The sequence below is a fragment of the Aotus nancymaae genome, unplaced genomic scaffold, assembly GCF_030222135.1.
Source record: "Aotus nancymaae isolate 86718 unplaced genomic scaffold, 86718_ANA_hifiasm-v0.15.2.pri h1tg000053l, whole genome shotgun sequence".
NCBI classification, from domain to species: domain Eukaryota; kingdom Metazoa; phylum Chordata; class Mammalia; order Primates; family Aotidae; genus Aotus; species Aotus nancymaae.
In genome coordinates this window covers 3793538-3813640 of record NW_026988467.1, presented here as the reverse complement: position 1 = coordinate 3813640, position 20103 = coordinate 3793538, and the positions used below count along the sequence as shown (strand labels likewise).

Here is a 20103-nt window from a genome sequence, read left to right as displayed (position 1 = left end):
AGGCGGCCAGCCTTTTCCAGGCTCTGGATTCAGACTTCAATAGGCGATACCTCACCCTCTCCCCCGACAGGAAACCAGATACGCATTTCACTTCTTTATTGGCAGCCCGGAGCCTGGTCTGGGCTGTCCCTGGCGCTTACACGTCCTAACACCAGACTGAGGAGCCCAAAGGCTTCCCGGACACCCCCGGCCTGCTCGACCTTCGACCCTCGGGGCAGGGAAGGTTGCCGGCCTTGCCTGCTGACCCACTGGTCAGGTGGAGCTGCGGCGCCTCGTGTAGTCCTGAATGGAGGCCTGGAAGTGCTCTGTGCTGTTAAGGTCTGGACGGCAGAGGATTACATAGCACTTGGGCAGAAAATACCCGCCGAAGCCACTGCTCAGGCTGCTGAGCACAGCCAGCATGTTGACTGCGGGCAGGTACTTGCCATCGTAGACGCTGGCCGTGGTGAAGAAGGCGATCCAGGACACGAAGTTGAAGAGCAGGCTGAAAGTGACACATTTGGCCTCGTTGTAGTTCTCTGGTAAGTCCTTGCCCAGGTAGCTGCAGGCAAAGGCGCTGACGGAGAGGAGGCCATTGTAGAGGAAGGCCAAGATGAAGCCCAGAGAATTGGCCTCTGTGCACTCAAGCACCACCAGCTGGGGGAAGCGCTGGTATTCCCGAGTGGGCAGTGGGGTCCACACCACTAGCCAAGTTAGACAGATAAGCAGCTGGGCAACTGAGCTGATCATCACAAACAGGCTGGCACCGTGGTTTTGGACCCAAGCATGGTAGAATGTAGGCACCTTGGTGGAAAACTTGAAGATGATAACTAGTTGGAAGGAGCGAACCGTCACGCACGACAGGAAGATGGTGAAACCAAGGGCAAAGAGGGCCTGGCGCAGTAAGCATGCAGGCCACGTGGGCTCCCCAAAGAAGCCATAGAGGCTGCCGCTACCTGCTGCCAGTGAGCCCAGCATCAGAAAGCACAGCCGGCCCCCTGCTGACCTCACCACAGGCGTGTCTAGGTGCCAGGCAAACAGGCCAGCAGTCCCAAGCAGCAGCAGCAGCAACAGCGTGTTCGCTGCCAGCAGCACCCAAGAGGTGTACTCATGCCAAGCCAAAAACACCACAGTTCGTGGGAAGCAGGTCTGGCTTCCGTTGGGTGCCCACTCTTCTTTCCCACAAGGCTGGCATCTGTAGAGGTCTGAAAGGGCAGGCCAAGAAGGTTCCTGAGAGCCAGATAAGCAGAGTAGGAATAGGGAATAGGGGCCTGCAAGATGCAGGGAGAATTGTTCCAGGGCAGCTAGGCTATGCTAGGCATAGTGGGATGGGGGTGGCCGGGAATGGGGCCTGAGGCCAGGCATCTCCTCAAAATGCCTGTGTTAATTACAGACTCTGGAAACACCCAGGTCAGTTCTACATGGCTCATGATCCATTGAGGGTTTTGCAAACCCTAGGGTGGACCTTACTCTGCCTGCATATCAGAGAGGCTACGATCCAATGGGAGCAGCCTGCTGCAAAGGGAGGACATTTTAATCCCTCTCTCTCCAGGACTTCCATCAACCACTTTCCTGAGCTGCTGCTCTGTGGTTCTCTGAGTCCTGACCCTCTGAGAACAGCAGGGAAGTATTCCTATCCCTACGGAGATGGTGAAAGGAAAGAATATGTCTCCTGGACACCAACTAAGGACATGAGTCCTTAGCTACCTAATTTGCTCTCTGTTCTTGAGTTTTCATTGTTGGATGGGGAATGCTGTTTTTTGCTCTGCTGCAGACATGCTAGTATCTGGATTCAGGCCAAGCTGTTCAAGGAGCTAGCTGTCTTTGGCATGGGCAACAGACGGGACAGCAGGATAAGAGGGTACAAAGGGAACAACAGTTACATTCATTTAGAGAAAGAGGTTGAATTCAGGATACAATTGCATTTGTAGTTGTGATGACAGCTCTCTAATAGAGGACACACCTCAGTCTAAGGCTTTCAGTTGGCCTGATTCTTTCTTTTCTTTTCTTTTTTTTTTAGATGGAGTTTCGCTCTTGTTACCCAGGCTGGAGTGCAATGGCACGATCTCGGCTCACCGCAACCTCCTCCTCCTGGGTTCAGGCAATTCTCCTGCCTCAGCCTCCTGAGTAGCTGGGATTACAGGCACGCGCCACCGTGCCCAGCTAATTTTTTGTATTTTTAGTAGAGACGGGGTTTCAACCATGTTGACCAGGATGGTCTCGATCTCTTGACCTCGTGATCCACCCACCTCGGCCTCCCACAGTGCTGGGATTACAGGCGTGAGCCACTGCGCCCGGCCTTTTTTTTTTTTTTTTTTTTTTAGATGGAGTCACTCTGTCACCCAGGCTAGAGTACAGTGGCCCAGTGTTGGCTCACCACAACCTACAACCTCCCAGATTCAAGAGATTTTCCTGCCTTAGCCTCCCCAGTAGCTGGGATTACAGGTGCCCACCACTACACCTGGCTAATTTTTGTATTTCTTTTTTTTTTTTTTTTGAGATGGAGTTTCGCTCTTGTTACCCAGGCTGGAGTGCAGTGGCGCAATCTCGGCTCACCGCAACCTCCTCCTCCTGGGTTCAGGCAATTCTCCTGCCTCAGCCTCCTGAGTAGCTGGGATTACAGGGACGTGCCACCATGCCCAGCTAATTTTTTGTATTTTTAGTAGAGACGGGGTTTCACCATGTTGACCAGGATGGTCTCCATCTCTTGACCTCGTGATCCACCCGCCTCGGCCTCCCAAAGTGCTGGGATTACATGTGTAAGCCACTGCGCCCAGCCCTTAATTTTTGTATTTTTAGTAGAGACAGGGTTTCACCATGTTGGCCAGGCAAGAACTCCTGACCTCAAGTGATCCGACCACCTCAGCCTCCCAAAGTGCTGAGATTACAAGCATGAGTCACTGCGCCCAGCTTTTTTTTTTTTTTGCGATGAAGTCTCGATCTGTCGCCCAGGCTGGCACGATTTCGACTCACTGTAACCTCCACCTCCTGGGTTCAAGTGATTCTCCTGCCTCAGCCTCCCAAGTAGCTGGGATTACAGGCTTGTGCCACCATACCCAGCTAATTTTTTATATTTTTGGTAGATATGGGGTTTTACCATGTTAGCCAGGCTGGTCTCAAACTCCTAACCTCAAGTGATCCTCCCGCCTCGGCCTCCCAAAGTGCTGGGATTACAGGCATGAGCCTCTGCACCCAGCAGCCAATTCTTTCTTTCTTTTTCTTTTTTTTTTGAGATGGGGTTTCTCCATGTTGGTCAGGCTGGTCTCGAACTCCTGACCTCAGGTGATCCATCCACCTCAGCCTCCCAAAGTGCTGGGATTACAGGCGTGAGCCACCGCACCCGGCCAATTCTTTCTCTTAATCAGAATTCTGTCTGGTGAAAGGTGTCCTCCAACCTGAAGCTAACTGGCAACCCAGTGACTGGGGCCCTGGTTCTGGGGCAGGGCATGTGCACATGGGGCCCAAGGGAGGGTCTTCCATCCATCCTTCAGCCCCTGGCAGTACTGGGTAGCTCGACTGCTCCTTTGCTCACTCACCACTCGTGTTGAGGAAGGTCCCAGCCTCACAGGGCACACACTTAAAGCAACAGTGATGGAAACCCATAACCACTCGCTGGTGCCCTTCAAGACAGTCACTGGAACACACAGACTTAGGCACCTGTAAGAAGCCAGAGGGTCCACATATAGGGGTCCAAGTCAAAGGACAGCTCACAGGTGGAACAGAAAACAGAATCTCTGTGCATCTGCCCTCAGGGCCTCACCCCTAGGGGAGGGCCCCTGGTTGTGTGAACTCCCACCCCAGGGCATCTGCACGCTAGCTCCCATGAAGTGTCTTCCCTGCTTCCCTGGCCAGGATGGGTAGAGTGGTGGCAGCTGGATCCCTGGGGTCCCCCTCCTGCTCTCTGTACACAGTGTGTCAACATCACCTCCAGGCTCTAGGCTGCCCATAAGTCGCCTGGTGAGTGGCCACATCCCCATTACCTGGTTGTCCTTTCCGTGCCACTGGATTTTGGTCTCATTTATGTCTAGCTGAACTGGAGACCACGTGGAGGAGCCGACAACCGTGAAGGTCCACTTGGGCCCATTCCAGTCCCAGGCAATTATGTTATAGCTACTGAAGGGATTTCCATTGTCATGAAACATCACAGTGTCCCCGTGTAGAAGAAAATTCACCTTCTGGATCTGCTCCAAAAGCTGAAAGAAACGCATTATCATGAAGCCACAATAGACAGCACAGACCCACATGGTCCCAGAAGCAAGGGCCTGGGGCCTTCCTGGGTTTCCATCCTGGTGGTTTCAGCCCATCAGGAAGGTCGAGTCCCTTCCTTAGAGCTCCCTTCCTTCTTAGGAAGCCCCTCAACCCTCCCCACCAACTTCCTGAGAGGAGGCCTCTAACAAAGGGCTCCTTTCCAGACAGTTTTAGCCCTTAACACTTCCAACCCACAGTGGGTGAGAGAAGGCAAGGATCAGAGAGAAGGATCTGTCTAAGAGAAGAGAGCAGCCGGGTGTGGTGGCTCACACCTGTAATCCCAGCACTTTGGGAGGCTGAAGCGGGCAGATCAGTTGATGCCAGGAGTTCGAGACCAGCCTGGCCAAGAAACCTCATCTCTACTAAAAACACAAAAATGAGCCAGATGTGGTGGTGGGTGCCTGTAATCCCAGCTACTCAGCAGGCCGAGACAGAAGAATCACTTGACCCAGGAAGTGGAAGTTGCAGTGAGCCAAGATCACATCACTGCACTCCAGCCTGGGGGACAGAGCGAGACTCTGTCTCAAAAAAAAAAAAGCAGTCAAGTTACTGGGATTTATCCCCCTTGGCATTTAGGGTGGTCAGAGAGTGCCCACTCTGCTCGTCTCAGGATTGGCTGTTCTTTCTGACACAGGGTATTGGGGGTAGGCGCTCTTACCTGCCAGGGGTAGACTTGGTCCCTGGAACAAGCTCCAGAGGCACAGCCCAGGAGCTGGTGGAGGCCATGGGCCACCGCGTACACAGCCTGGTATGCGTTGTAGGCAGCGCTCATGGAGAAGGCTGTGAGCTTGGGCATTCCGTGTGCCGTGAAAGCCTGGCATTCTCTGCAGAGCTGATTGCTGCTGCACCAGGAGCCCTTGGGGCAAGGCCTAGGGGCCCCCTTGTCTGCCGAGGCATAGGCTTCTTCAAACGCCTTCAGGCCAGGGATAGTCCTCTGCTGGATGGCCACACCCAGCACAGTCCCAATGCGCCGGATCCCGGGCACCCCAGAGATGTAAGTGGAGATGGCCCAGTCTTCTGAGGCGATCCACACCTTGCCAGTCACGTTGGCCAGCACCACAGACTCGAAGAACACCCTGGCCAGCGGCCGGCTGGAAAAAACCACCACGACGGTGGCCCTGGCCTGGACCAGGTGGTGCATCATGCCCTGCATCCTCTCATCACCCACCCGGGCAGAGAAGGGCACGATGTCCTTGAAAGCAATGCAGATGCCCTGAACAGTGGCCTGGTCCTCCAGTGCCTGCACCCCCAGCTGGCCATAGTCGCCACTGCTGCCAATCAGAGAGATCCAGGTCCACCCGAACCTCTGCAGCAGCAGCACCATGGTCTCCACCTGGTACTTGTCGCTGGGGATGGTGCGCAGGAAAGAGGGATACTGCTGCTTCATGCTGAGCGTCGTGCTGCTGGCCGCATAGCTGATCTGTGGGAGGTCCCATTCAGCCAGTTCAGTGGCATCAATCTCCACTGAAGGCCCCCCAGTGCCTGGTCCTGTGCTGGGTGTGGGGATACAGGGAGGGGGGAGACCAGGAAAGCACCACTCACCCTGTGAAACTTACAGATCACCTGCGAAGGCTCCACAGGGGCGGGTTCTGGGGGAGGAATGGGAATCTGCCCCAGGATAAAGGGTTAGGGAATGCATTTTTTTTTTTTTGGAGATGGAGTTTTGCTTTTGTTGCCCAGGCTGGAGTGCAATGGCATGATCTCAGCTCACTGCAACCTCCGCCTCCTGGGTTCAAGCAATTATCCTGCCTCAGCCTCAAAAGTAGCTGGGATTATAGGCATGTGCCACAATGCCTGGCTAATTTTGTATTTTTAGTAGAGATGGGGTTTCTCCATGTTGGTCAGGCTGGTCTCGAACTCCCAACCTCAGGTGATCCACTCGCCTCGGCCTCCCAAAGTGCCTATAATCCTCTCACCGCACTCGGCCGAGGGCATGCATTCTAAGCAAAAGAGACAAAACCTGCATAGGAGTGAAATAGTCCTTTGTGTTTAGGGACCTTCAGGGACTTCCGCTGGAGGCCGTGTGCAGGGAAGAAGAGAAGCATGTGTAGGTCAGGGCAGAAGTTAAGGTCAGTGGCCTGTTAGGAACTGGGCCTCACAGGAGGAGGTGAGCAGCTGGTGTGTGAGTGAAGCTTCATCTGTATTTACAGCTGCTCCCCTCCTGTCAGATCAGCAGCAGCATCGGATTCTCATAGGAGCTCAAACCCCGCTGTGAACTGCACATGTGAGGGATCTAGATTGCGCGCTCCTTATGAGAATCTGGTGTCTGATGATCTATCACTGTCTCCCATCACCCCCAGATGGGGACTATCTAGTTGTAGGAAGACAAGCTCAGGCCTCCCACTGATTCTACCTTATAGTAATTTGTATAATTATTTTATTATATTAATATATAGGCCGGGCACAGTGGTTCACATCTGTAATCCCAGCACTTTGGGAGGCCAAGGAAGGTGGATCACGAGGTCAGGAGTTCAAGACCAGCCTGGCCAAGATGATGAAATCCCGTCTCTACTAAAAATACAAAAATTAGCTGGGCGTGGTGGCAGGCACTTGTAATCCCAGCTACTCGGGAGGCTGAGGCAGAGAATTGCTTGAACCCAAGAGATGGAGGTTGCAGTGAACCAAGATCACCCCACTGCCTTCCAGCCTGGGTGACAGAGGGAGACTCCATCTCAAAATAAATAAATAAATAAATAAATATAACATACATACATATATAAATATATTATGGCAGGGTGCAGTGGCTCACGGCTGTAATCCCAGCACTCTGGGAGGCCGAGGCAGGCAGATCACAAGGTCAGGAGTTTGACACAAGCCTGGCCAATATGGTGAAACCCCATCTTTACTAAAAAATACACAAATTATTGTGTGAGTACAGGCGCACACCACCAGCTACTCCGGAGGCTGAGACAGGAAAATTGCTTGAAACCAGGAGGCAGAGGTTGCAGTGAGCCGAGGTCATGCCACTGCACTCCAGCCTGGGTGACAGAGCAAGACTCCGTCTCAGAAAAATATATATGTGGCTAGGCATGGTGGCTCACGCCTGTAATCCCAGCACTTTGGGAGGCCGAGGCAGGTGGATCACCTGAGGTTGGGAGTCCGAGACCAGCCTGACCAATATGAAGAAACTCTGTCTCTACTAAAAAATACAAAAAATTAGCTGGGCGTGGGGGCACATGCCTGTCATCCCAGCTACTCAGGAGGCTGACACGGGAGAATTGCTGAACCCAGGAGGTGAAGGTAGTGGTAGAGATTGTGCCATTGCACTTCAGCCTGGACAACAAGAGCAAAACTCTGTCTTAAAAAAAAATATTTTCTATATATATATATATATATATAGAAAACAATGTAATAACATAAATAAAGTGCACAATAAATGTAATGCACTTGAATCATCCTGAAACCTACCTCCCCACACATGTCCTTGGAAAAATTGTCTTCCATGAAACCAGTCCCTGATGCCAAAAAGGTTGGGGACCACTGCCGTAAGCCATAAGGAGTCCCTAAGGGTGTCCGAAGAGAAGTGCTATGTTTGGACTAGCATTTTTTTTTTCCCTGAGACAGAGTCTTGCTCTGTTGCCCAGGCTGCAACCCCCTGTGGCTCACTGCAACCCCCGCCTCCCTCAAGCGATTCTCCTGCCTCAGCCTCCTGAGTAGCTGGCATTACAGGTGCGAACCACCATGCCTGGCTAATTTTTGTATTTTCAGTATAGACGGGGATTCACCACATTGGCCAGGCTGGTTTCCAATTCCTGACCTTGTGATCTGCCCACCTCGACCTCCCAAAGTGCTAGGATTACAGGCGTGAGCCACTGTACCTGGCCAGGACTTGGATTCTATGAGTATATCTCTGACTTCAGTGAGGAATGAGAAAAGATTAAAGACTAGAGGCGGGGGAAGCCTTAGGAAGCTGATGGAAGAATCTAGCTGAGGGGTGATGCTGGTCTGAATTCCAGCTGTGGCTGTGGCAGTGGAAAAGGAGGCCAGAGAGGACCAAAGGTGGGGAGCAGGGTAAGGAGGAGTGGCAGCAGGCAGGACTTGGGGTTGTGGCTTGGGTAGCGATGGCTGCTCCATTCACCAGGGGGTTGGGGGCAATTCAGGAAGAAAAGAGGCTTTTTTGAGAGAGAGTCTCACTTTGTTGCCAAGCAGGAATGCACTGGCATGATCTTGGCTCACTACAACCTCTACCTCTTGGGTTCAAGTGATTCCCCCGCCTCAGCCTCCCCAGTAGCTGGGACTACAGGCACACATCACCACGTCCAGCTAATTTTTGCATTTTTAGTAGAGATGGGGTTTCACCACGTTGGCCAGGATGGTCTTGATCTCCTGACCTCGTGATCTGCCTGCCTCAGCCTCCCAAAGTGCTAGGATTACAGGCGTGAGCCACCACACCTGGCCGAAAAGAAGCTTTTGTTGTGTAGGGACGTAAAGTCAATCTGGGCCCTGCTGGGTCCATGATGTGGCAATGTTGGGCCAGCATCAGGGGCTCAAATCAGAGGAGAGGGTCCTCAGGATGAGAGGTTAAGCCACGAACCCACAGCCTGCCTGGGAACTGGAAACAGGGAGGAGAGGAGGGTGAAGCCTGCTCCTGGGAATCACCTGCCTTCTCAGAGGAGGTGGGGCAAGAGGAGAGAAGGGCTGCAAGGGAAAGCCGGGGTGCGGGGGCAGGGGGCTGAGGGGGCAAAAATTCCAGACTCTCATAGGAGGACTGGTCAAAAATGTCCCAAAGGGCACAGTGGCTCACACCTGTAATCTCACCACTTTGGGAGGCCAAGGCAGGTGGATTGCTTGAGCCCAGGAGTTTGAGGCCAGCCTGGGCAACATAGTGACACCCCCATCTCTACACTTGATCTTAGCCAAAAGCAATGTGAGACCCCCATTTCTAAAAAAAAATACAAAAATTAGCCAGGCATGGTGGCACATGCCTGTGGTCCCAGCTACTTGGGAGCTTGAGCCTGGGAGTTGGAGGTTACAGTGAGCCGACATTGCGCCACTGCACTCCAGCCTGGGCAACAGAGTGATACTGTGTCTCAAAAAAAAAAAATTTGGCAGGGTGTGGTGGCTCATGCCTGTAATCCAAGCACTTTGGAGGCCAAGGCGGACAGATCACCTGAGGTCAGGAGTTCAAGAACAGCCTGACAACATGGTGAAACCCCGTCTTAAAAAAAATAATAAATTCACAAAGACGTCACTTAAGATAAAAGACTGCAAAGCAGGATTCGAAGACCTAGAAAGTGCCCCAGCTCACAGAAAAAGCAAGAGTAGGGGGGCGGAATGGGGGGCTGAGGGAAAATGAGGGGAGGGTAAGGCCAGCGGGAAGCTCCCATGGGTAGGGTCAGGAGTCAGTGCTCAGAGTAGAGGGCCTGGAGGAGGGAGAGGGATGAGGGCAACCACAGGACGGGCAGGAGCCCATGGGGAAACGAGCCAAGGAGGGGCCATGGCCCAAGGTACAGGGCAGGAATAAGCACAGGGGCAGGACTGGCCCCAGCAAGGGGAGGGATGTCAGCACCTCTGAGCCGGGAGGGAAGAAGGAAAGTCAGGCAGGTGAGGCAGGGATGACGTGGAGCAGTCTATGGGGTGCGAAGCAAAGGGTGTCCTTTTTTTTGGGTGAGGGGACAAGGTCTCACACTCTGTTGCCCAGGTTGGAGTGCAGTGGTACAATCTCAGGTCACTGCAACCTCCACCTCCTAGGTTCAAGCAATTCTCCTGCCTCAGCCTCCCGAGTAGCTGGGATTACAGATGTGCACCACCACGCCCAGCTAATTTTTGTATTTTTAGTAGAGACGGGGTTTCACCATATTGGCCAGGCTGGTCTCGAACTCCTGGCCTCAAGAGATCTGCCTAGCCTCCCCAAGGGACTAGAGGCGTGAGCCACAGTGCGTGTTCAGGGTGTCCATTCCTAACAAAGGCGATGGAACCTCCAGAGGGAGGAGGGGAGTGGAGGGCACTAGTTCCCGAGGAGAATGGGTTTTCCCATGAGAGTGGAGGCAGGGAGATCTGGTAGCAGTCCTGGAAAGAAAGGAAGGCTGGGGCAGGAACCATGCTGGACAGGGACCCCTGACTTGTGACTAGGGAGCAGTGACCACCAGAGAGATCCAGTGGGCAGGCAGCCTTGTGGGGACAGCAGCTCTTGCCGACACGCCCTAGCCCAGACTCGCCTGAAGGGAAACGGGCGAAGGTGTGAGGCTCCAGCTTACCAGAGGCACCAGGAAAGGGCTCAGCAGGGCAGCTGTGGTGGCAGCCTGGTTGGTGTTGTCAGTCCCAATCACCGCCAGCACCTTAGGGGAATACTGGAGAAGGTCTCCTTGGAGCTTTATGTGGTGTGGCCCCTGCAGGGAGAGCATTCTCAGCGTGGCATACACATTGGCAGAGTCTGAGCACACATCGTACAGCTCATACCCCAGGGTGACGTTGGGCAGCAGGGCCGTGGAGTTGTTTATCTCCTCAACCCCAAGCCTCATAGCCTGGAAGAGGTGGTAGCCGTGATCATTGAAGGTGCCGAGCCTGTGGAAAAAGCCAAGCAGAGACAGCTGAGAAGGACAAGGCCCCACTGAGATCCTCTGGCCTCCCAGACTCCCAGGCTTGGGGGTAGAAGTGAACCTCTGAGGTCATCGGTCCAGTCCCCCAAACCATGACTTCAAGAAGGGCTCTGAAGCTCAGTAGGAGGAACAAGCTGGCCCTGATGGAGAAGCCTGTGAGCATCAAAACATTCCTGAGGTCCCGGAGCAGAGAAACCTGCTATATAAGTCAGTGTTCTCCAGAGAGAAAGAGAGAGACAGAGAGAAATTTAGTTTAAGAAATTGGCGTGGCCAGGCACGGTGGCTCACGCCTGTAATCCCAGCACTTTGGGAGGCCGAGGCGGGCGGATCACGAGGTCAAGAGATTGAGACCATCCTGGTCAACATAGTGAAACCCCGTCTCTACTAAAAATATAAAAAATTAGCTGAGCATGGTGGCACGTGCCTGTAATCCCCACTACTCAGGAGGCTGAGGCAGGAGAATTGCCTGAACCCAGGAGGCGGAGGTTGCGGTGAGCTGAGATCACACCATTGCACTCGAGCCTGGGTAACAAGAGCAAAACTCCGTCTCAAAAAAAAAAAAAAAAAAGAAAGAAAGAAAGAAATTGGCTCGGCTGGGCGCGGTGGCTCAGGTCTGTAATCCCAGCACTTTGGAAGGCCAAGGTGGGCGGATCACAAGGTCAGTAGTTTGAGACCAGCCTGATCAAAATGGTGAAACCTCGTCTCTACTAAAAATACAAAAATTAGCTGGGCATGGTGGCATGTGCCTGTAATCCCAGCTACTTGGGAGGCTGAGGCAGGAAAATTGCTTGAACCAGGAGGTGGAGGTTGCAGTGAACCAAGATTGTGCCACTGCAGTCCAGTCTGGCAATAGAGCAAGACTCTGTCTCAAAAAAAAGAAAGAAATTGGCTCACATGTGAGGGCTGGCAAGTTCAAATTTTGCAGGGCAGGCCAGCAGGCTGGACATTCTGTCAAGAATTGATGTTACCTTGCTCTTCAGTCCTAAGGCGATCTGGAGGCAGAATTCCCTCCTTGTCCAGAAACCTCAGGCTTTTAAGGCCTTCAATTTATGGGATGAGGCCCACCCTCATTATGGAGAGCGATTTGCTTAACAAAGTCTATTAATTTTATTTTTTTTTTGAAGACGGAGTTTCACTGTGTTGCCCAGGCTGGAGTGCAGTGGCATGATCTCAGTTCACTGAACCTCTGCCTCCCGGGTTCAAGTGATTCTCCTGTCTTAGTTTCCTGAGTAGCTGGGATTACAGGCGCATGCCACTACGCCAGACTAATTTTTGCATTTTTAGTAAAGACAATGGGGTTTCACCATGTTGGCCAGGTTGGTCTTGAATTCCTGACCTCAAGTGATCCACCTGCCTTGGCCTCCCAAATGACTTTTTTTTTTTTTTTTGAGACAGAGTCTCTCTCTGTCACCCAGGCTGGAGTGCAGTGGTACGATCTTGGCTCACTGCAACCTCCTCCTCCCAGGTTCAAAGGATTCTCCCACCTCAGCCTCCCAAGTAGCTGGGACTACAGGCATGTGCCACAACACCCAGCTAATTTTTGTATTTTTTTTTTTTTTGAGGCGGAGTTTCGCTCGTTACCCAGGCTGGAGTGCAATGGCGCGATCTCGGCTCACCACAACCTCCGCCTCCTGGGTTCAGGCAATTCTGCTGCCTCAGCCTCCTGAGTAGCTGGGATTACAGGCACGCGCCACCATGCCCAGCTAATTTTTTGTATTAGTAGAGACGGGGTTTCACCATGTTGACCAGGATGGTCTCGATCTCTTGACCTCGTGATCCGCCCGCCTCGGCCTCCCAAAGTGCTGGGATTACAGGCTTGAGCCACCACGCCTGGCCAATTTTTTTTTTTTTTTTTTTTTTTTGAGACGGAGTTTCGCTCTTGTTACCCAGGCTGGAGTGCATGGCGCCATCTGGGCTCACCGCAACCTCCGCCTCCTGGGTTCAGGCAATTCTCCTACCTCAGCCTCCTGAGTAGCTGGGATTACAGGCATGCGCCACCATGCCTGGCTAATTTTTTGTATTTTTAGTAGAGACGGGGTTTCACCACGTTGACCAGGATGGTCTCAATCTCTTGACCTCGTGATCCACCCGCCTCGGCCTCCCAAAGTGCTGGGATTACAGGCGTGAGCCACCGCGCCCGGCCCAATTTTTGTATTTTTAGTAGAAACAGGGTTTTGCCATGTTGGCCAGGCTGATCTGGAATTCCTGACCTCAAGTGATCCGCTCGCCTCAGCCTCCCAAAGTGCTGGGATTACTGGTGTGAGTCACCATACCCAGCCCAAGTCTATTGATTTAAATGTTTGCCACATCTAAAAAACACCTTCAGGCTGGGCGCGGTGGATCACACCTGTAATCCCAGCATTTTGGGAGGCTGAGGTGGGTGGATTGCTTGAGGCCAAGAGTTTGAAACCAGACTGGCCAACACAGTGAAAACCAGCCTTTATCAAAAGTACAAAGATTAGCTGGGCATGGTAGCACATGCCTGTGATCCCAGCTACTCCGGAGGCTGAGGCTGGAGGATCGCTTGAACCCGGGAAGAAGAGGTTGCAGTGAGCCGAGATCACGCTAATGGGCCCCAGCCTGGGCGACAGTGAGAGACTCTGTCTCAAAATAAAATTTTGTGGGTTTTTTTTGAGGCTGAGTCTCACTGGAGACTCCAGCCCAGGGTGGAGTGCAGTGGCGTGATCTTGGCTCACTGCAATCTCCACATCCTGGGTTCAAGGGATTCTTGTGCCTCAGCCTCCCGAGTAGCCGGGATTACAGGCACCAGCCACCACGCCCAGCTAATTTTGTATTTTTAGTAGAGGCAGGGTTTCACCGTGTTGGCCAGGCTGGTCTGGAACTCCTGACCTCAAGTGGTCTGCCTGCCTCAGCCTCCCAAAGTGCAGGAATTAAAGGTGTCAACCACCACGCCCTGCCAAAATGAGTAAATTAAAAATACCTTCATGGCAACACCAAGACTGCTGCTTGACCACACAACTCTGGGCACCATAGCCTAGACAAGTTGACACACAAAATTCACCACCCCGGCTCACTCACTCCTAGAATCTTAGCACTTTGGGAGGCCTAGCACTGCTTGAGCCCAGGAGTTTGAGTCCAGCCTGGGCAATGTAGTGAGACCCTGTCTCTACAAAAAAAAAATTAGCTGGGGGTGATGGCACATGCCTGTAGTTCCAGCTACTAAGGAGGCTGGGGCGGTAGAATTGCTTGGACTTCAGTGAGGCCCAGGCAAAGCTGCCAGTGGGCTAGGATTGCACCACTGGACTCCAGTCTGAGCAAAAGAGAAAGACTCTGTCTCAGAAAAAAAAAAAAAAAAAGCTAACCACTACACCTGCCTAACCTCGTTTAACTAGTGCTTCTCACCAGGACACTTATGAATGTGCTGAGGGCCTGTATGCCTTATTACCCCTACTTTGAGAACTCCTGTCTGGAGCCCAATAGGAATGAGCTGGGGACAGGAGTCAGCTTGTTTAAAGAGCAGGCTAAACCAGGTGCAGTGGCCCATGCCTGTAGTCCCAGCTACTCAGGAGGCTGAAGATGGAGGAGTGCTTGAGCCCAGGAGTTGGAGATCAGCCTGGGCAACATAGTGAGACTCGATATCTCAAAAAAATTGCTTTTTAATGGCTGGCCCAGTGGCTCACCTGTAATCCCAACACTTTGGGAGGCCCAGGCAGGGGAATCACTTGAGACCAGGAGTTTGAGACCAGCCTGAGCAACACAATGAAACTGCCTTCTCCACAAAAGATTAAAAAATTAGCCAGGAGCTGGGCGCAGTGGCTCACACCTGTAATCTCAGCACTTTGGGAGGCTGAGGCAGGTGGATTGCCTGAGGTCGACAGTTTGAGACCAGCCTGACTAACATGGAGATATCCCGTCTCTACTAAAAATAAAAAATTAGCCGGATGTGGCGGTACATGCCTGTAATCCCAGCTACTCGGGAGGCTGAGGCAGGAGGAGAATCGCTCAAACCTGGGACGCGGAGGTAGCAGTGAGCCGAGATGGTGCCATTGCACTCTAGCCTGGGCAACAAGAGCGAAACTCCATCTCAAAAAAAAAAAGAAAAAGAAAAAGAAAAAAAGCCAGGTGCAGTGGCTCATGCCTGTAATCCCAGCACTTTGGGAGGCCGAGGTGGGTGGATCACAAGGTCAAGAGATCGAGACCATCCTGGCCGACATGGTGAAACCCCGTCTCTACTACAAATACAAAAAAATTAGCTGGATGTGGTAGTGCATGCCTGTAGTCCCAGCTACTCGGTGTGGGTGGGAGACCCCGCAAGTGCCAAGGCAAGCGTCTGAAGCCTCAGCTTGTTTCCACATAAATGATGAAATTAGAAATATAATCACATAAGTTATTATAGATATAGATACTTATATATATACTCATTATAATCTTTATTGTTGCTAATGCTTCTCGGGTTGCAAAGTGTGGACCTAAGGTGACACTGTGAAAGAAGTGACACTCGGGCAAGATGCTTTGAGCCCTTTGTCACGCCCGTGTAAGGGCTGCTGGAGGGCGCCTCGGCTGTGCAGCAGCGCCAGCACTGGGAAAGCGCCCACTGTTTGTTAAGCCAGCTAGGGAAGGAAACGTCTAAAATGGCCGAGACACCTCCTTCCCCAGAGGAGTTAGGAGAAAACTCCGCTCCCCAAAGCTCTTGGGGTGGGCCTGACGGCGGTCAGGGAGCCCTGCAGACATCCAGGGGCTTAACTGTCTCTATGTGATGCTGTGCCTCATCGGTCACGTTCTGTGTCCACTTCCATGTCCACTTCTGCACCTGGTTCCTCTTTTTCTTAGAAGATATAATCAGTAAAAGTAACGTAAATCTTAGTGTCTTTGTTCTTTCTTGACAAATACGGAAAAGTGCTGACGCATTATGCTCCTTACCTCATCTCGGCGACTTGAAAGCCCTGGGCCGCCATCCCTATGACACGTGGTGTACTTGACCCCTATCACTGACCACCAGTGCCTCGCCCTACCTGCCCTGCCCTGAGCTTTATACGCAATAAAAGTCGGAGTGTGCGGACACTCTGGGCCACTGCCGGACTCCGCGCTCTGGCTGGCAGCGGACCCCTGGGCCCAAACTCTCTTTTCTCTTTCTTGGTGTCTCGTGTCTTTTATTTCCACAGTTTCTCTTCTCTACTCCTGTAGAGAGGGGCTCACAGGACCCTGTAGGGCTGGACCCTACACTCGGGAGGCTGAGGCAGAATTGCTTGAACCCAGGAGGCGGAGATTGCAGTGAGCTGAGATTGTGCCACTGCACTACAGCCTGGGTGACAGTGCGGGACTCCGTCTCAAAAAAAAAAAATTAGCCAGGAGTGGTGGTGCATGCCTGCAGTCCCAACTACTTGGGAGGCTGAGGCAGGAGAATCACTTGAGGCTCAATGAGGCCCAAGTGAGGCTGCAGTGATTGAACCACTACACTCCAGCCTAGGGGGGAGAGAGCAAGACCTCATGCTATAAACAAACAAACAAACAAACAAACAAACCAAGTGTGCTAGCCTGTTCCACTTTCCAGCCTCTTGCTTGTTAGAAGGGTCTTCCATGGCTTCTACCACTTCCGTACCCTGAGTCACTCAAAGGAGGGTTCGTGCCTCCTGTATGAGACAGTTCTTCAGGCATCTGAAGCCCGTTTTCACATCTTCCCTCCTCCTGCACTACCCAACTTCTCTTCCCAGCCTGTTCTCTTTATCCAGTTTTTTTCTTTGTTGTTTTTTGTTTTTTTGACAGAGTTTTGCTCTTGTTGCCCAGGCTGAAGTGCAACGGTGCAATCTTGGCTTACCACAACTTTCGCTTCCCAGGTTCAAATGATTCTTCTGCCTCAGCATCCTGAGTAGCTGGGATTATAGGCATGTATCCCCACGCCCAGCTAATTTTGTATTTTTAGTAGAGATGGGGTTTCTCTACTAAAAATAGTTGGTCAGGCCGTCTCGGACTTCTGACCTCAGGTGATCCACCCGCCTCGGCCTCCCAACGTGCTGGGATTACAGGCATGAGCCGCTGTGCCCGGCCTATCCAGGTTTTTATCTGTAGCAATTCGAGCAGGTCCTCATATACCAGGATTTCCAGAACCTTCTTCCTGGGCCAACCATCTCGTGTGCTTCATGGGTAGGACACCCCACAGCCAAGCCTTGGTAGCATTCTTGGGCCTCTGGATCTGTGACTTGCACAGTCTGCAAGCAACTGTCTTCTTTAAAGGAAAAGCAGGGCTGGGTGCGGTGGCTCACGCCTGTAATCCCAGCACTTTGGGAGGCCGAGGCGGGTGGATCACAAGGTCAAGAGATTGAGACCATCCTGGTCAACATGGTGAAACTCCGTCTCTACTAAAAATACAAAAAATTAGCTGGGCATGGTGGCGCGTGCCTGTAATCCCAGCTACTCAGGAGGCTGAGGCAGGAGAATTGCCTGAACCCAGGAGGCGGAGGTTGCGGTGAGCCGAGATTGCTCCATTGCACTCCAGCCTGGGTAACAAGAGCGAAACTCCGTCTCAAAATAAATAAATAAATAAATAAATAAATAAATAAATAAAGGAAAAGCAGGCCAGGTGCGGTGGCTCACGCCTGTAATCCCAGCACTTTGGAAGGCCAAGGCGGGCAGATCACTTGAGGTCAGGAGTTTGAGACCAGCCTGGCTAACATGGAGAAACCCCAGTCTCTACAAGAAATACAGAAATTACCCGGGTGTGGTGGCACACACCTATAATTCCAGCTAGTTGTGAGGCTGAGGCAGGAGAATCACTTGAGCCCAGGAGGAGGAGGTTGCAGTGAGCCAAGATCGTGCCACTGCACTCCAGCCTGGACAACAGAGCAAGACTGTCTCAGAAAAATAAAAATAAAAAAATAAATAGCAGTAGTTCCTCTCTACCTAGATTGTTGACTTAATGATGGCACCAATCTAATTTATCTTTTTTTTTTTTTGAGATGAAGTGTTGCTCTGTTGCCAGGCTGGAGTGCAGTGGCGTAATCTCAGCTCACTGCAACCTCCGCCTTCTGGGTTCAAGCGATTCTCCTGCCACAGTCTACGGAGTAGCTGGGACTACAGGCATGCGCCACCACGCCCAGCTAGTTTTTGTATTTTTAGTAGAGACAGGGTTTCACCATGTTGGCCAGGATGGTCTCGATCTCCTGACCTCGTGATCCACCCGACTTGGCCTCTGAAAGTGCTAGGATTACAGGCATGAGCCACTGCACCCGGCCCCAATCTAGTTTACCTTTTTACTTTTATTTTATTTTATTTTTATTATCAAAGCAATGACACATTCTAAATCTAGTTTATCTTTAAGCTCCTAAAGCATCTACTGGGATGTGTCTTCCCTTCCCACCCCATGGAGAACCATACTTGTCATCTGTAGGGTCCAGCCATACAGGGTCCTTTGAGCCCCTCTCTGCTGGTGTGGAGACAAGAAACTGTGGGAATAAAAGACACAAGACACAGAGATAGAGAAAAGAGAGTCTGGGCCCAGGGGTCCACTGCCAAGCAAAGCGTGGAGTCCGGCGTGGCCCCGAGTGTCGGCACACTCTGACTTTTATTGCATATAAAGCTGAGGGCAGGGCAGGTAGGGTGTGGCATTGGTGGTCAGTGATAGGGTCAAATACACCACGTGACATAGGGATGGGGGCCCAAGGCTTTCTAGTCACCGAGATGAGGTAAGGCGCATAATGCCTCAGCGCTTTTCCATACTTGTCAAGAAAGAACAAAGACACTAAGACTTATATTACTTTTACTGATTATCTCGTCTAAGAAAAAAGGAACCAGATGCAGAAGTGGAACAAGAGAGTGGACATGGAACGTGACCGATGAGGCACAGCATCACATAGAGACAATTAACCCCCAGATGTCTGTGGGGCTCCCTGACAGCCGTCAGACCCACCCCAAGAGCTTGAAGGAGGGGAGTTTTCTCCTAACTTCTCCCGGGGAAGGGGACATCTCTGACATCTCCTTCCGCAGCCTGCAAAACAGCGGGTGCTTTCCCTCCGCATAGCCAAGGCGCCCTCCAGCAGCCCTTTCAGGGGCGTGACAGCGGGCTTAAAGCATTTTGCCTTAGGGTCATTCCTTTCACAATGTCACCCTAGGTACACACTTTGCGACCTGAGAGGCATTAGTAAAAGAACTAAGATCATCTATGAATAAGTTCACATATGAATAACTAAGATCACATATGAATAACTAAGATCATCTATGAATAACTACTAAGGTTATATCTCTAGTTATATTCTTCATTATTTATATGGCAATAGGCTGAGGCTTCTGACTCCTGCCTGGGCACTTATGGGGTCTCCTCCGCACAGTCATCTGGGACTCTAGGGAGCTTTGAACATGGGTAGGAGTGGAAAGAAAATAGAAGAGGGAAAAGGCCGCCCTTGCTCAGGCCTTGCCATCTAGGTATAGTAGAAAGCCAGGAACGGACTTCAGTGGAGTTATAATACAACCCATTCTAACAACAAGAGTGAAATAATTGGAAACTAGCCGAAGTGTCCAGGAAGGTCTAGCCAGCACTTAGGTGGCATGTGGATTGATGGGCAAGGCCTGGGGACAGTTCAAGGGGCAAAGGTAGAGAGACAAGGTCCTAGCTGAGAATGGCAGCCAGAGGGGCCCCATTGCCATGGGTCCCACCAAGTGTGGCTCCGCTGACCCCCTCACTCACCTGTCACACAGGGTCACCTCGGGTCTGTGCCTCACCTGCAGACAGCCAGAATGGAGAGGGAACAGGCCTCCCAGGAGGTAATCCCCAGGGAGGCTGAAGTCAGGAGAAGACTCCGTGCTGTGGCAGGCAAAGGCCCGGCAGCAGGAAATGAAAAGCTGCAGGCCGGCCAGGTGAGCTATGCAGGGTAGCATCCTGGCCACACGCCCACGCCCAGCATGGCCGACCACTGTCCCCTAAGGAGGCCAGTTGCTTAAATAGAAGGAGGCAGCCGATGCTTCCTAACTTCATGCCCCTGAAGAGGGTGGGGCTGGAGCCCGGTGGCTGAAGCAGGGCTGTTTGCCTTGGCATTCCGGGCCTGCGGTGCCACTCAGGAACTGGACAGGACCAAGGCACGGATGCAAAGCAGGAGGCACCCAGCGATCCTTCCTTTGGACGTCTGTGGGTTCTGTCCATGCTCTGGTGCCTGTGACTTCACCTGGCTCAGGAAAGGAGCCCTGGCATTTTGGGGCGAGACGGGAGGCTGGGACACAACTTCTCCGGGCGTTGTGATGTTTTAGAACTTTTTACCTGGGCCTCAGTTTTTGAGACACAGCTTTGAGTCGACACCCTCCTGCCCCCAGTCTCCAGTTTTCTAACATTAAGATTCTGAGCCAATCGTCTTATACTTTCGCCTGGTTACCCAGGGTTGTTCACTTCGAG

General features: G+C 52.1%; 1 protein-coding gene across 1 annotated transcript; it reads right to left on the bottom strand.

Moving 5' to 3' along the window:
- Positions 1-190: 190 nt before the first annotated feature.
- TAS1R1 (taste 1 receptor member 1) lies at positions 191-19685 on the bottom strand. Its single transcript, XM_012473649.2, has 6 exons — positions 19405-19685; positions 10425-10731; positions 4886-5647; positions 3960-4172; positions 3516-3636; positions 191-1184 (listed from the first exon to the last, which is right to left on the bottom strand). Exons 1-6 carry the CDS (start codon positions 19593-19595, stop codon positions 253-255), a joined length of 2526 nt encoding a protein of 841 aa, XP_012329072.2. The 5' UTR covers positions 19596-19685; the 3' UTR covers positions 191-252.
- Positions 19686-20103: the final 418 nt, after the last annotated feature.